This window comes from Squalius cephalus (genome assembly GCF_949319135.1).
Source record: "Squalius cephalus genome assembly, chromosome: 14".
NCBI lineage: Eukaryota > Metazoa > Chordata > Actinopteri > Cypriniformes > Leuciscidae > Squalius > Squalius cephalus.
The window spans coordinates 26,785,501-26,802,223 of record NC_137135.1 but is presented as its reverse complement, the minus strand read 5'-3'; the positions used below and the strand labels follow the sequence as shown (position 1 = coordinate 26,802,223).

Sequence of the window (16,723 nt, the reverse complement as noted above, 5' to 3'; positions counted from 1 at the left end):
GTGTTGCTTGGTTTGAGTTCTCAGTGGTGCGATTACTCCTTCTGACAGGTCCAAATAAAGACAGATTGAATAAACACTTTGGAACGGGATCACATGACCTGAACCATCCAATCAGCTATCAGCAGCATGAATGTGCCTGTAAAAACATATATAAGTGATATGCACATTCAGAACTTTACTCCTTTGGAAAGTTTTGTTGGTTTGAATAAAGCCAATAAGCAGTATCTTTTCAAAATGGCCCACTTAGCATGAAGTGCTGTAAAATTGCATTTCAGATCTGACATTTGAGTGGCACAATAGGCAAATTGCCATTTTATATTACAGCTGGACGAAAGTGTTTCACACAGATTGAAATGCAGAATTGTGGCTCTGACCAAATTGGTGTGGAGTTTGATGTGTGACCGTCCTCCTTTTCTTGTCACACGCATCAACCCCCAGCGCCCTTCCTCTTATGCCTCAGTACATCCGTTGACATCTTGCTTTATGCTGTTTTTCCATCAACAGCCGAGAATCTCCTCTGTCAATATCATTCCTTTTAACCCCGCTTGTGCAATATCTGAGCATCTAAATCAATTGTCAGATCATTTGATAAGAATGTAATCAGATCTCTCAGAATCGGGCTTAAAAAGACAATGCCCTTGAAGAGAAAGTAATTGGAGAGGAATGTCTGGCAGTAGTATGATTGATGTGGGTATTGTGCTTTTGTTGATAACTAGCAGATTGAAGATTGGATAACAGTCACTGTTGACACTTCTCTTTCACTGAGGCGACCCACTTTCCATACAACAGAATACAGCAGTTTAGAAGTTTTGCTGTAACTTTTAAACTTAGCACAACTTTAGGTTTGTTTAATAGAAAAAACGGAGGTCAGAGTCAGGTGTCTTCTAAGTAGATCTTAACAAAAATGGATTTTGAGGAAACAAAAAGACTTCTGCCCAATTACAGGGCAAGTGACTAGATATCAAGCGTAGCGTTAGTTCTGGCACGTCAAGCTCGCATCAGCTGATCCACATCTACCTATAGGAATACGATGCCTATCACAGCATCCTTATATAAGGTCCATCAGTATTACCAGCGGCTTATCGCGTTGCTCTGGAGCTATTTACCCTCCTCCATCCCCAACTCCTCCCCTCGTCCAGTTAGGATTTGGCCTTCTGATTTCCCTTCGAATCAAACTAATATTATAAATATATTAAAATATTGAACTTCAATGATATCTGCTTTTCTGTTTACCATAAGGGTTATAATCTCTCTGGACAAAGGTGAATGTCTTACAGTCTAGCTAATAGCAAATATTTTCAAATATTAAGTGAAAAAAATATCAAGCAAGATGATTTGATGGGAATTCTGAAGAATTTAACAGTTCAGGTTCCTTACGGTTCCATTAATGATTTTCTTGTGCTTCAAAGGAATACTTTGAAAAATGCAGTTCTGTCGAATGATAAGATCATTTCAATAATAAATATTGAAATAAAGGCGTCATAAATGCAATTCAATAGCTGTAACAATGTGTATAGTAATCTTCTACTATACACGTTGTCTTATAAACAACCTGTCATTATCAATACTGATGATATAGGTCTGTGTTTGATTCACTAAAAGTGTAATTTGTTAGGGAATTGAACTACAGTGGTTGAGCTGTATGTCTTTGAATCACTAAACAGAATCAGCTGATAGTTATTCATTTTGGAGATGGACAAACTTGTTTGCGCTGTACTGAATGACAAACCGGATTACGAGTCATTTGTTCGGGAAATAGACTACACAGGCTGCGCTTTATGTTTTTGATATACTACAAAAACCCTGCTTATAAGAGTCATTCGTTCATTGTTAGTGCTGTGGACTAAAACAATTAACAATGGAAAATGTTTTCACCTCTTTGAATTATACTATTCTAAACAATGACTGCAATGTTTGTTTCCTGAACTGTACATTATATGTAATCCATACATGTATGGATTTATCACAAGAATAACATGCAATGTTTATTCACCTGATTCACACAGAATCTGTATACTACACATAATGCATAAACAAATCATAATTCAGCTATCTTCCGATTGGCAGTGGTGCCTCAGGGGTCTTTTGGAAAACAGTTATAGACCTTATAAATAAAATTCAGTCATGCAAAATGTTTTTCTGTATGACACCCTGGAAGATATTTCGCAGTACCTTAGTCACAGCCCTACAGGGTTTCTCTAATTAAATTTGCTCTCTAATGAACAAGCTGACGTATGTTATTTTTTTTTAACAAAGAGCCAAGTTGTTTAAACCAACAGAAGATATAAAATATCCTTTTTTTATTTTATTTATTTATCAGAATTAGGTGTGGAATCTTTTTGTTGGCACCTCAAATTTATGCGTTTTCAAGATTCAAAATGGCAAAAAATCGAGTTGTCTAGGAGTCTTAATCACTTTGAAAAGAGCAGTAAATTGGCTTCAGAAATATTGAAAATCAGTATGCTGACATTATTACTGTCACGTTTTGGGTTATGTTTCTGTGTCTTGTCATGTGATTCCCTGTTTGTCATGTGATCCTGCCAAGTGTCTTGTCATTGGTTAATGGTCTGATCATTGTTCACAGGTGTTCCTTGTCTTGTAATTAGTCTGTGTATTTAAGCCCTCATGTTTGCCCTGTGTCTTTGTTGAGTATTGAATGTTTCATGTCGATGGTTTTGTTTTGAGTTTCCAGTTTCCTTTGTTTTATGTTTGATCACGTTTTGGAATTAAAGTTGACTTGGGTTCTCAACAAACTTGCCATCAGTGGAAATCATTATAATTGCAAAACATAAGACATAACTGTTGACAGCAGGCACAAAGAATAAAGCAGGCATAATGTTATCAGGGGATTTGCCATGCAACCATAATATTTAGTAATTCATAAAATTTAGTTTTAAAGTTTGATTTTGACAGTGATGGGTATGAATATTTTCTATGAATGATCTGTTCATTGTGACTGTCACTTGACAAGTGAACGAAAGACTCGGAAGGTAAAGAAATTATTTATGTACCCTGAAAATGATCTTTGGCTGCATTATAATGATTTCTTAATTCAGAATATGATCAAGATTGTGTGGGTGAATGTGTTCGGGGAATTTGGCTGTTGAAAGTATAACATTTAAAGCCACTTAAATGAACGAAATGACTCAAATACAGATTCGTTCATTTTGAACTAAAATGATCCAAACTTCCCATCACTAATGTAGAGTTTGAGAAAGGACTTTGTAGGGACTTATTAGGTCAGGGATGATTAATTTAATATCTGTGAGTGCTGTTGTGTGCATGTTTTTGTGGAGTAGATTTTCTAATCCTCTTGAGTTGAAAATGGCAGCATCTGACCCATTAACCGTAGTCAACCTAATTTTAGTTTTCTCAGGCAATAGTGCAAGCGTCCTTCTTCCTGTCCGGAGGGACCGCAATAACACAGACCAAAAGGAGCGAAAAGGGCCAATGAAACAGTTTTTGCATATGGTCCTTTGGGCTTGACTGAGATTAGAGAAATTAGAATATTCCTAATGTTGGCCAGTAATCCCATAGTGCCTTTTGGGAAATCAATACTGTTACAAAAAAGACCAGGGTCTCAAATTAGGTCTCCCTTGGCAGCAGTGGGAAATCTCCTTTGACGGATCTCTTTATGGTAATTGCACAGCCTTACGAACCTTGTTTCAAGACACCAAGACACTACTTGTTCTGGTAACTTCATATGTTTGTGTTCTGACTTTCTTTAAAGAAGGACTAGGGGGAAAAGGGGACAAAAAGTTCTACTGTAACTAACAATTAGGAAGCAATAAAAACATCTCTCCCTTGTCAATTTGTATAATTAGTGCTTTCACCCACTGTGATTTTCATGCCTAGTGTTTCTCAACACATTGTTCATCGGCATGATGGATGTAGGATGGATGTGGCATGATGGATGTATCTTGCCTACTCATTTCCCTCATGTCACAGGGTTAACAGCTTTTTCTAGAGATTTTTCTCTAGATAACATGTGCTTCCTGCTCTGGAGATAAAACATGCAAAGTATCTTAGTTCAACAGCATTTGGTCTCATCTTATCCTTATATTTCCTCTGAATCAACCAGTTTCTTTAGTTCAACCTCAGCTTGCCAAACAAGGTTTGGCCAGCAGAGTTATATGCAAACCATTAAATTATATGTAATTAAATTGTCTTTTAAAGTATATCAAATATACCACATCCAAAGAAACACTATACTTAGCAGTGTACAATAACATCAATTTAAATCTATAATATATGAAATTAGATTCGTTTAAATACATCATCAGAATACAAATCAATATTCTTTATTCCACATACATGTATTTTTTTCTTTTACTTTGAACTGTTTACAATCTAAATGATTCAACAACAAAATGAGAAACTACCACAACAAAGTTGAATTTCTTACTAGGGAAAAAAAGGAAAGGAAAAAAAATAATAATAATGGTAGCTTGACTTGAAATGGAGACATTTTGTATTTTGTACCAGATAAGGGGTTAAAGTCATGGAAATGCACAAGAGCACAACTAAAAATGGCATGTGTTAATTAATGTATATACTTACATCAAAATCAAAGAAAAAAAAAAACATGAATTTAAATCATTTGAAAATCTTCACCTTGTATTATTGAGTTTGAACGTAAAGGCTTTTGTTAATAAATAATCTCTCTTCTTTTTTTCCAGATTATAAACAAATATAATATTCTTCATATCAGGAGAATAACTTGGGGTAGACAAACGGCATACACGTTCCTCTGAGTAACATTTCACACCCGCAAAAGCCCTTTGTCCTCCATCCTCAAACAGTTTGAGTAGCGAGACGATGGCTTGGTCATACAGCAGTTCCTTTGAATCATGGGAAATGTGAATTTTGGCGATAATTGCATTTTGTGAACAACGCAATAAAAGAAAGTGTTTATACATGTTAACATACACATACATAACTGAGCATTACGTACATATATGCAGGATAATGAGGGAGAGAACAGATTCCCGATCATCTGTTGGTCGCAGTGAGAAAGCATGTGCGAGCCTCAGCAAATAAGAGTAATACTTGAATTTTACAAATTGGTTCTGTACACAATTTGTGTTGGAGTGTTGGTGAACATCCCCTCTTACCAAGAGGGTTTCATACAAATTGAAAATAGTTTATTATTGACACATATTATTCCCTTTGCGTATCCAGTGAAGTCCAAGCTGAACCAAAGCCTGGATTGAATCTTAGGGACTGTTGAGTTGCCTGGCATCGATCTGATCAATTCCTGTTCCAGGTACTATTTGTCAAACCACGATCTGTGTAAATTCTGACTGGTATATTTAAACATTTTAAATCATTTTCATGTTAAAGCGCCGTGGCCCAGCACCCTGGTCCGCCTCCTCAGCGGAGGTCCCATTGGACTTTGAGCGTGGCACGTACTCAATATCAATGTTGTTTTTATGTTTGCCTTTTCCTCGACTCCACACAAACAGGAGCAGGAAGCAGAAGAGAACCACTCCTAGGAATGTGAAACAGCCCATGGCTGTAGAAACTAAGATAGTCTTTAGATCAAGGCCAAAGGTCACATTAGGGAGGTTGGTACCGTTGGCAGTGGCATTGCTTGTATCCGTGTAATGCTGGGTCCTGTTGGCATACAGCGAGCCCAGACTTTTCACTGCCAGTGATACCATAAGAGTGTCATTGCCCGCTGTGTTAGAGGCCACGCACATATACACACCATCATCCTGAACCTCCGCCGCCTTGATATCCAGCGAGCCGTTGTTGAGGACCGTCACCCTGCCGTGGCTCCTGTTGGTCAGGTGTCTCCGGCGTGGGGTGACCCAGAAAATAGTGGGCAGCGGGGCCCCCTCTGCGTTGCAGTGTAAACGGGCCGACTGTCCCTCCTCCACTGACACCATCTGAGTCCGATTTTCACGGATCTTCGGCTTGGTGCAGGTCACGTAGTAGGACAGCAGGGTCTCTTTGAACTCCTTGAAGGGGCGTCCATGGATGCCCTCCGGAGTGCTGCACTCAGGCTGGATGTCACCGAAAGAAATGGAATGACGCCTTTGCTGCAACCACATGAGACGACAGTCGCACACCAGAGGGTTGTTGTTGATCAACAGCACCTGTAGAGCCTCAGGAGCATGAAATACACCCCTCTCCAAGGTATCAAGCCGGTTGTGGGAGACATTTAGCAAGCGTAGCCAGCGTATACCCTGGAAAGCATAGGGTTCAATGGACACCAGTTGAGATCCGGCCAACCTCAGCTCACGCAATCGGACCAAGTCCTGAAGCAGGCCACCTTCCACTGTTCGGATACGACTGTAGGAGAGGTTAAGGTGCGTGAGGTATGGCAAGTGGCGAAGGGCCTGGTAGGGGAAAACGGACAAGTTGGTGTTGGTAACGGACAGCGTGGTGAGGTTTAGGCCATGCAGAGAATTAACGGGGAACAAATCCAGCGATGGCCAGTTGTCGATCTCTAGGTGTCTGAGGTGAAATAGCTTCTTGAAGGAGTAGGGGTGGAGAGTGCTGATACTGAGGTAGCGCATATGTAGGCTCACCAGGTTGTGTAGGTGGGACAGGGCATCTGTGGGCACCACCGTCAAGTTACAGCGCTCCAGCGTCAGGCTCTCCAGTGACAACAGTCCACTGAAGGCCCGATGGGAGATGTAAACCAGCTCATTGTCTCCAACTTCCAATGACCTGAGGTTGCGCAGGTCCTGGAACATATAGTCCACTAGAATGACAACTTTATTGTCACTGATATCCAGGTTTGTCAGGTTGGAGAGGCCAGAGAAGACGCCTAGAGAGAGGAGCTTGATGCGGTTGCTCTTTAAGCTCAGTGAATGGAGGCTGTAGAGCGAGTTAAAAGCTCCAGGCTCAACGTAGGCAATGATGTTTCCACTCAGATCCAGTTCTTCTATGTGTGGATAGGCAGCAAAGTCATCGGGGTTGACGGCCTGAACGCGATTCTTGCTAAGATCAAGGATTCGTGTCTCGATTGGGACTCCATCAGGGATGGCGTTGTAGCGCTTGCGGTGACAGATGACAGAGCGGCTCTGGGCGGAGCACTCGCAGCGGGAGGGGCAGGCCAGGGTGGAGCCCACGAACACGGCCACCAAAGCCAGCCCCAGCAAAGGCTGCCAGCAAGACACGGCTGTGTGCAGCATGATTCGATTTAAACAGTCCACCATACTGTCATGGCTCTGAAAGAAAGAGAAAGATGAAATGTTAGTAAATGAACAAAGATGTCTTGACATATTATATTACATAGAAGCCATAAAGAATATGGCAAAATAAAAGGTTACTTAATCATCAAAAGGTTAACCAATACTGGTTAGTATTCTGTAACATTAAATACACAACATGGATTCATCAAGAACAGCAGGAGACACCACTGAATGGACTTGAGATGAATTTGTTTGTTCCGCACATAGAGAACAAACTGAAGATTGGTGTATCCATCCAAAAATAAAAGAAAACTGCCTCAGTTCTTGCTTGTGGGATTGTATGTGCATGGATTGATTCTTTATTGTGTGCACATGAATTCACAGCCCTATGGGTGTCCTGCTGTTTTTCTTTCTCAGTCTGTTCAGTACTTTTGAAGATTTGCACTTTCTCAACATTACATTTCTTTGTGGTTTTGCAGTTTTCAGTTTATTCATTAAATGCTCAATTATAAACATTCATAGAGCACTACTTAGAGAACAAAGACCATAGACTACACAAATAACTTGTTGACTTAAATAAAAAGCCTTGAACATAAAAAGTGTGGTTTGATTTTTCCTGACACAATTTCCCTCATAACTTTAAACAAATATACATCTATAGTAATGATTTGAGCACCCACACATACTGTCAAGTCCTACACTTGTTCAATTTCCAAAGGACACAAGGACAACTCAAATTTCCGACTCAATCACTTTTGTCAGTTGATTGATCTGTTCAATGAATTAGGTTGTAAACCTTTAAAGACAGAAAACAAAAGTTACCATTTTAATTAAACATTTCAGTTAAACATTTTTAATGAATTTTAAATGAGTTTAAACGTTTAATTAAACATTTTAAATACATTTTATGATTAATTACCCACTTAAACCTTTTACATTGAATAAAGAACCCATTTACCCATTTATACCCAGTATAAAAACGTAAGACAAACCAGGATTAAAGTGGTTTCTAGACTCTGTTATGTACATTTATTTTGGCTAAAGAGAAGCCTACTGCATCTGATGCTAAACACAATAACCAGATGACAATAAAACATGTGCAGCTTCTTGTTTGTGAAAAACACCTGTGCTGTTTCTTGTAAACTTGTAGCCTTGATGTCTCTTACCTGTGACCGTCCTTTGTCAGAAATTATTCCCAGACCTTCATAAAGGCCTTGATTTGAAAGATAACACTGTTTTTATTGAAATTGATGTATACCTTCTATTGAACTTCAAAATGTAATGACTTGCAGTTCCTTGAAACAACTTTATTTCTCGGCTGACATTTGATTTTTTAACCTTTCCTCTCCATCTAAATGGCTCTATTGTGGTAACAACCACCTCTAGGACAAAATCAAACTCTACCCTCAAATATTTCTCATTGAATGTCCTGTTTGAACTGAACATGGTCATATTAATAAAATGCATTGCGAACGACATTTCATGTTGACTTTAGAAGCCCTGGCAGTCTGATTACTATTGTTTGGGGATGGTTTTTTTGGCTCAGCATACTCAGCATTGTGTGAAATATCTCACTGCCAGTCAAGTCACAGTGGTGTCTGCATGTGTGCATCAGCGAAAACAAGATGCATGTGGAGACACTTTCATAAATGTCCTGCAGCGTGACTAAGTGTGCATGTGTTTGTTTGATTGTTTATGTAAATATCACATTTGAATGTGAGATGGTTGTTTGTACGTTGTTGCAGTCATAGTAACTTCTGAATTTACATTGTATCTGGTCTGAATTTACACAAAATTGTAGAATGCGCATGCCAAAGTTTGACCTCTAGAGGGCAGGTTTGCATAATGTGGTGATTCAGTAACACAAACAAGGACATAAGTAATAATAGATTCAATAAAAAAAATTGCCATTCATTATAATGGTGTTCATTTGTAAATTTAGACAATATTTAAATGACCTATAATGTAATTTGAACATTTTATCAGAGCTAGATCCTAATCTTTCCTGGCTATATGTAGCTTGCACTGTAAATTCTACACAGGCAATTGCAATACAATAAATGAAGACAATATATCATCTAAATTAAGTAACATTACAAGACAAAACTCACTGCATCCTTTAGTGAACAGTACAAATGAGTATGTGTCAGGAATGCGTAATGAACTAGATAGTTTAATGACCTAAACACACATTACAATTTTTTTTGATTGTTCCTAAGCATTTGGCAAAGATAAATAAAACAATGTGATATTTGAGTAGAAAATGTAAAAATGAATATCTGCAAAGCTCAAAGATGAGTAGTGTGTAAGTGTGTGGGTGTGTGTTAGTGAAGCAGACAGATTGTGAAACAGGTTGTGAAAAGTGCATAGACACAGCGCCTCATCTGGTGTGTCATGGGCACACTAAATTTAAACAGAGAGAAAGAGGTGCAGAAACCCCACAGGCACAAAACACAGCCTGGCCGAGTTGTATAACATGTATATGCACTCTCATTATACGACATGAAATGCCACGCATCCACAGAGAGCAAATCACATTTGAAATCACCAGCCGCAACCTTAATGTATGGTCTCCTCTTGCACGTAACAGGTTAATTGGGTGCGGGTAGTGGTGGTGACAGGAGATGTATACATGGGTCTAAGTATTGCCAATTTTTTCCTTCTACTCTGAGAATGATCAGTGGAAAAAACAAAAACAAAAAAAACATTACACAACTACGCCTTGTTCAGACAGTCTCTGTTTTGCCCGACCAAAATATATGCTAATCATCACAAAAAAGTATTTGGTGTCCTGTTTATTTCTGGCTTTATTTGCATTGCCAATTATGCCCTGAAACTAAACAGAATAGGAATAAATGAGACTTAGCATGATAAAACAAAAACATTTTCCCCCTCATAGTACGCTGTTTAGATTCCCACAATGAGCAATTTGAAGTATTAAGCTTGTGTTGACATCGAGAGCATAGTCTCCTATAGAGCAGGTCTCACAGGGAAGAAACACAAACATGACATCAGTGTTTGTATCAAGAGTCTTATTAGGTGACAAAATTTCACTTACATGCACATACACACACACACAGATACTGACAGACCCATGTATATAAACACATATTTACAATTCCAAAGACTCTTCACAACTTTATATTTAATGAAACTTTGTACCTATGTTAATCTTTCACTGCTCTTATTGGTTATTTGCCCCAAGCTGTGCAATTAAGAAAATGTAGTTGCTTCTTTGTTAGCTATTCAATACCGTATTGATTTAGGAGAGTTACAGTATTTATGGAATTAATTGGACTTTTGTCAAATCCATAAAATAAATTTGTACATGTTTCATGCCTAATGACATTAACACATTTTCAGATCTCAGGTGGTTTGGATCTGCTAATTACAGCATTCCAAACAGTGATTTGTTCCTTGTTTTGTAATGCTATAAATCTAATGCTTTATTTAATGATAAAACTTTTCATTGGGTATGGACTTTATCCATTGGGTATAGATTAGATTGTGGAAAATTCTCAGTATCCCTGCAGGATTGAAGCCTAAACTGGTTTGCTGGTCTTAGCTAGTTTAAGATTGGTTTCCAGCCTGTTCAAGCTGTTCAGCTGGTCTGACTGTTCTCTCAGCCTGAAATGTGCTAAAAACCCCTCTAAAACAAACCGTCAGACAAGCCAGGCCAGGCTTGGAGACCAGGCTAAACCAGCAAACCAACTTGGGCAATTTTATGATTAGAGGAGAGGTTGAAAAGTAATTTTGATGAAAGATTATTTCGAAAAAACGTTTTGGCTTTGGTAAAAAAAGATTACTCGCTCACACTAAGATCAGGAACGTGTATAAAGACAGTAAACAAGGCCAGGTATGACATTCAGTGCAAACTAAATATGGTCAATGAAAAACCTAACATGACCATTTCATAAATAATACGTTGTTTTCAATATATCATGATGTATTTTACTTGCCAATCATTTCATTCACTTCTATATATTACTGCCTGTAAAAGAGATAGGGAGAGAAAGATACCATTTAAATGCCTGGGACATGTATTTTGTCCTGACTGGGCTGTGATCGGCTTAAAGTGTGTGAATGGTCCTCCCTGGCTCTGTCAACCAGACTAGAACCGAGTCTAATACCCTTACATGGGCTCTCCAGCATTTTCCGGTCTTTTGCCCTGGCAGTTTTAGGCTTTAGATAACAAACTGGACTCCTGTGCAATCAAGCAACAAATGTCATTTCAAGCCAGGATGTGCTATATCTCCACTCAGAGACTCTCTTGGTCCTTCTGATGTGGACCACCTAATGTGATGACCACACCCTGCAAAGGCTCTGTGGAAGCTGGAGATATATTTAGTTAATAAAAAAAGACCATTATAGTTATACTATCTCTCCAAACAACCAGCAACTGAATAAGGTAACGGGATTATGGGATGAAAAATAGTGTAAACTCTGGAATAATTACACAAAATTAAATATAAGCAAGCAAAGAATGAGGTACGGCATGTGAGAAACGGTTGCATGCATGGTCACTCCCATATTAGCATGTGAATTGAGACATGTCTCAGTTTGCATTTAAATTAAGCTCAATCAACAGCATTTGCAGCATAATGTTTATTGGCATTAAAATAGTTTCCATTTGACTCTCATTTTCTTTCTTACTTAACTTCTGAGAGAAAAAACAGAACAAAAATCTGTAAAATCTGTAAAAAATAAATAAAAAAATCTGGGTTACAGTGAGGTACTTATTGTGGATATGAATGGGGCCAATCTGCAAACGTTAAAATGGTTTCAATGGTCTAGCCAAAATATACTACAAATACATTGCAAGTTAATATGATTATTGTATGAAAAAATAACACACACTCACTTTTTCAACATTTTCTGTGTAAAGTTATATATAATTTAACAATTTTGTTTTAATGGTTTCAACCATAATACAATGGCTTTTATAGCTTAAAGGGGTTATCCTTTAAGCTATAAAAACTGGCAAATACATTTTCCTTTGACTGCCTCCAGATCAAGACATCAAAAGCAAATAAAACCCATTATAATCACTGATGCTGTCTACACTGGATACAGTACGCAGTTTCAGTTTTTGACACACTCCACATTCTTGAGTCTGTCGACAACAGGACAAATGGAAGAGTGAAAGAACGTTCGCTTTGACGTGTCCAGATTAAACAGATCGGTTGCGTCTCTGTACAGATTTCAGTCTGAAATAAGTGGATGGCTTATTTTAATGGCATCCCAGATCAGATTATAAATTTGTTTGTATTTTCTTTTATAGACAAGGCTAAGTGTAATGGAGAGTTCGCAAAGAAACCTTTGTTGAAAGATGAATCAGCAAACTATATAGGATCTGACAGCAGCTGCATCCCAAACCGGAAGTAAATTAATTCATAATGCTTTGTCTGCAAATTATGTTTTTTCCGCATATATGTTTGTTCGTTTTTTGTGCAAAGAACTGTATTAATATATTGAACAAGGAACAAAATTAAAATAATAATAAAAATCCATGTCATGACCCCTTTAAATAGCAAAGTTTTAAAATAAGATTATGCAAGGTTTTTAATAAAAATAACAAGCTTCAGATTTGTTTAAATCCACAAAAAAGTGGCCCCATTAACTTCCATTGAAAGTACTTGATTTTTTTTCTCTCCAGAAAATGTAGGAACAAAATTCAAAAAATGTTTTTTTTTGTGGTATAATCAACGTAATACCATAAAAGATGTTGACTGTATATATTTGACTTGTATTGAATCCTGAATATTCTTTATATATTCCATATTACTTTTTACACAGTGGTTCGCTAAGACTCCGCTAAAGGAACTCATGATTTCTGTGGCTAATCCAGACCCATATATTATCCTGTTTCTTTTTTCCAGTTATATTAATACATACACACACCTGCCTCAGTTGGAAGTGAATCTTTAGAGAAACAACCACCTCTCACAAACAGCTGTGTTAGAAGTACATCCTAAAAATAGCAGTTGTTTTTCTGCACTTTTAGTGTTTTTCAAAACACATCATGTTGAAACAAAGACAAGATTTCCATCCTTGTGAGTGTAGCTTGTATGTTATATGCTCACTCAAATAATTGCAACACTATGTGAACACCTATGAATTTCACAGAATCGGTAAAAAATATTCCAGTAAATATAATAAGCATTGGCATGGACGTCTTTGTTTACCAGCTCTGTCCCAGCAGTAAGTTTACATCAGTCCAATTGTTAACATTATTAAATCCTTTCTTCATTACAATGAGTCTTATATTTTCTAACGATGCTACCCTGAAGGAAAGATGTAATTAACTCTTAAGAGGAAAGGTGAACATCATGATATCTTAAAGGGTCATGAAACCCCCCTCTTTCAGCTCAAGTCTAGCTCACAATCTTTTTGAAAAATGCAACTTAATTGGGCGTGGATGGCTGTGAGAAGAAGGGAGGGGAGTGGGCGTGGTGTTGGGTGTTGGGTGTTGGGTGTTGGGTGTTGGGTGTTGGGTGGGGGTGGGGGTGGGGGGCTGTCATCGCCAGTGGTAAAACGTGAGGAAATGCTAGATTTTTTTTATAGCTGGCAAAGTTAAAGTCTAATGAAATACACTGACACCTTATTTTTGTCCTTTCAAAAGTAACTGAATGCACTGCTATATATATTAGCCAACAGTAATTATAATTCTATTTAAAACATATAAATGTACATGCATATATATAATTATGTCATTATAAAATATATATTTGTTTATATACACACTATAAATGTATATATTTGAAAATAATAAATTTTCCGCTTAAAAAAAAAAAAAACGTTCAGTACATAGCCTAGATCTACGCGCCCCCTAAACCCACATAATAAAGATGGACAGTGACGTAGAAATTTGCACAAATTAAGCATACGTTCCATACAATTGAGGAATATCTACATTTTAATAACGAGTGATTATTTAACAAAAGGCCAGTAAAATGGACAGGGTTACATTTTACACACACACACACACACACACACACACACACACACACACACACACACACACACACACACACACACACACACACACACACACACACACACACCTCTGAAGCGATAGAAAAGTCCTCGGGACCGCATCACTTGCAAGACGAAACCTGCATTAGTGTACAAGGCCGAAGTCCACCATTCTCCAGTTGAATGGTTGCTACACACACGTAGTTTAGATGTGTCCGTGGTTGATGGCCAGGGTTAGGGTTAGGGTTAGGGTTAGTCCAGCCCTGGCAGCATCGCGGGGAAAGATGCACTGGAACTTTTGCACCACGAAAACAAACGCGCGTCCCATCATTGCCTCTCTCATCTACTAGGCGATTTCACAGTTTGACATGTCTGTCATTGGAAAGTTCCACGTGGTGTCATGAATAATTAAGAGAAAGTGTCTTCTCATTGGATAAGAAAACTCAGTCATGAATAATTATGAGACACCGATGAGTCATCAAAGTAGACTACTATAGTGCTCTGCCACGTCACAGCCTGTGACGTCGACATGATGAAGATTTTAAACCCGGAAGATGAAAATAGCGGAAAAAAACTAAAATTTAACCATTTTCCCTCTACTATTAAATCTAACAGATGCTAACATTGTCTTCAATGGTGTTCAACACACATACCTCTGTTAAAATCTCAGAAAATTTGGTTTAGGGTTTCATGACCCTTTAATGTTTTAGTGGGCTTGTGTGATATCATCACAGCTAATGGTAATAAGAAGTCAAAGAAGAATCCCTCAAGAGTTTCTCCCAGCTCATCTTTAAGGATAACTCCACAGACCTTTATCAAAATGTCATCTTCTGGGCTGAGAAAGAATACAGCTGGTTTGCAGTATAAGGATATCATGATGTCACATCTATTAGCCACTTTAACAGTGTTGTCGCTGGTTCAATAATGTTAACATTTGAGAAGCTCACCAGCAGGCTGTTAAACACCACATGCAGTGGTTCATGGAAGTGGACAGGAAACCCCAGTGGCCCCTTGACAAAAAAAAAATCCATTTCTCCAACTATTGATTCAGAATTACAAAGTGACTTTCTATACATAATCCAATCACAAGCACCTCTGCACATAAATTGAAAATACCAATACTAAGCCCACTGACTCCTAAATACATAACTATTTAATCCAGTGTAACTGACATGGCAAAGGGTATGTCCTTTAATTCAAGACATCCTAAGCAAAACAATACATTTAACTGGGATTGTACTTTAGTAAAAGCTGGATGCTTGAATAGGTGGTGAAATCAGGCCCGGCATCACGAGGGGGCAAAATGGGGCATTACCCCCTCAGATCTGATTTGTGACCCTCAGTTTCAACCCTTGATTTTAACCCTTTGACGCATACGATCACACCAGTGTGATTCCAATGTTCAGTGTGTCACTGCTAAATTCAAACGGGCTTTTGCGCTTTGGCTGGTGCTGAGCCTGAGACGGACATGCATCACAACTATTCAGTGTCTTCAACCACATAATGTTTATTTTATGTTACAGACATTAATGTCAATGGAAGCTGCAATAATAATCTTTTCAATTAGGCTATAATTTGTTGAAGTGTTTTATTCATATCAGATACACATTGTGTAGAAAACTTACCCTGGTAATCCAGAGTTCTCGCGAGAGCACAAGTTGAATTTGCTCAGCGAGTTACTCTGGTGTCAAGTAATGATGCTCATTAAATATGCTCCTCGATCTGAGCTGCACCAATCACATCGGGTTATCTGATATAGGCGGGCCAGAGGCGAGCTAAACAGATGAGGACAGCGCTGTGATGTCGAAGTCATTAGTAAATATTGCAAGATGGCTATGGATGAATACCAGTTGTTTGAAACGGCTTTGGCCGCTACAATGAACGAGTTAGACTTGGCTTTTTATCTAAAACAGGAACAGAAAACGCCGCTCAAATCTGTTTTTGCTGTTTCGCGGACAGGATACGGTAAGAGTATAATCAGAGAATGTCTAATAAGGTTAGCTCCGCTGGTAGCTGGGGTTTATTGTTGTGATTGGTCGTAGTGTTATCCAATTGCGTGCAGTGAGATTTTCAAATGCACGCTTGGTGCCGCCCCTCGAGCTGGCCGATTTTCATTAGTCCACGCCAGACCATTAATCTTTTAGATTTAGGTCTGGATTTCCAGGCTATAGAAAACTATAAAGTTTACTCTATTCTTCTCCTAAGTTCACCGGACACTTTAAAGTATTTTAGGAGAAATGGATGGATAGATCAACTAACATGATTATTATAAAGGTGTTTAAATGACAAAACACATTCACTTCCACATATTAGACAATCGGGATATATCATATAGTTCATGATATAGTTAACAAGTTTGGGAATATTTTGAATAAAAAAGGAATAACAAAAAAGTGAAACCTCTGCCATACAGTGTGGCTGCATGATGCGTCACCATGGAATTAATATGTTCTAAAAAAGTGTTCTAAAATAACGAAAGCCTTAAAAAACTCACACTGGGGGCTCAGCTAGAATATAGACTCCCAACCACCCCTCCCCCTAGCCCCACCATACTATTTTTACTGTATTTTCTTTTCTTCAAATAAATGCAGCCATGGTGAGAA

The 16,723-nt window shown here is 38.2% G+C and overlaps 1 protein-coding gene across 11 annotated transcripts in view; it reads right to left on the bottom strand.

Annotated features, from left to right (window-relative positions):
* Positions 1-2,334: 2,334 nt before the first annotated feature.
* The window catches only part of lingo2 (leucine rich repeat and Ig domain containing 2), a 383,251-nt gene continuing 368,862 nt past the window's right edge, over positions 2,335-16,723 (bottom strand). For all 11 annotated transcript variants that reach the window (XM_079891776.1, XM_079891770.1, XM_079891772.1 and 8 more), the window contains one exon: positions 2,335-7,181. In XM_079891776.1, coding sequence (XP_079747902.1) covers positions 5,322-7,169 — 1,848 coding nt within the window. In that variant the 5' untranslated portion in view covers positions 7,170-7,181 and the 3' untranslated portion in view covers positions 2,335-5,321. The remainder of the gene's footprint in view (positions 7,182-16,723) is intronic.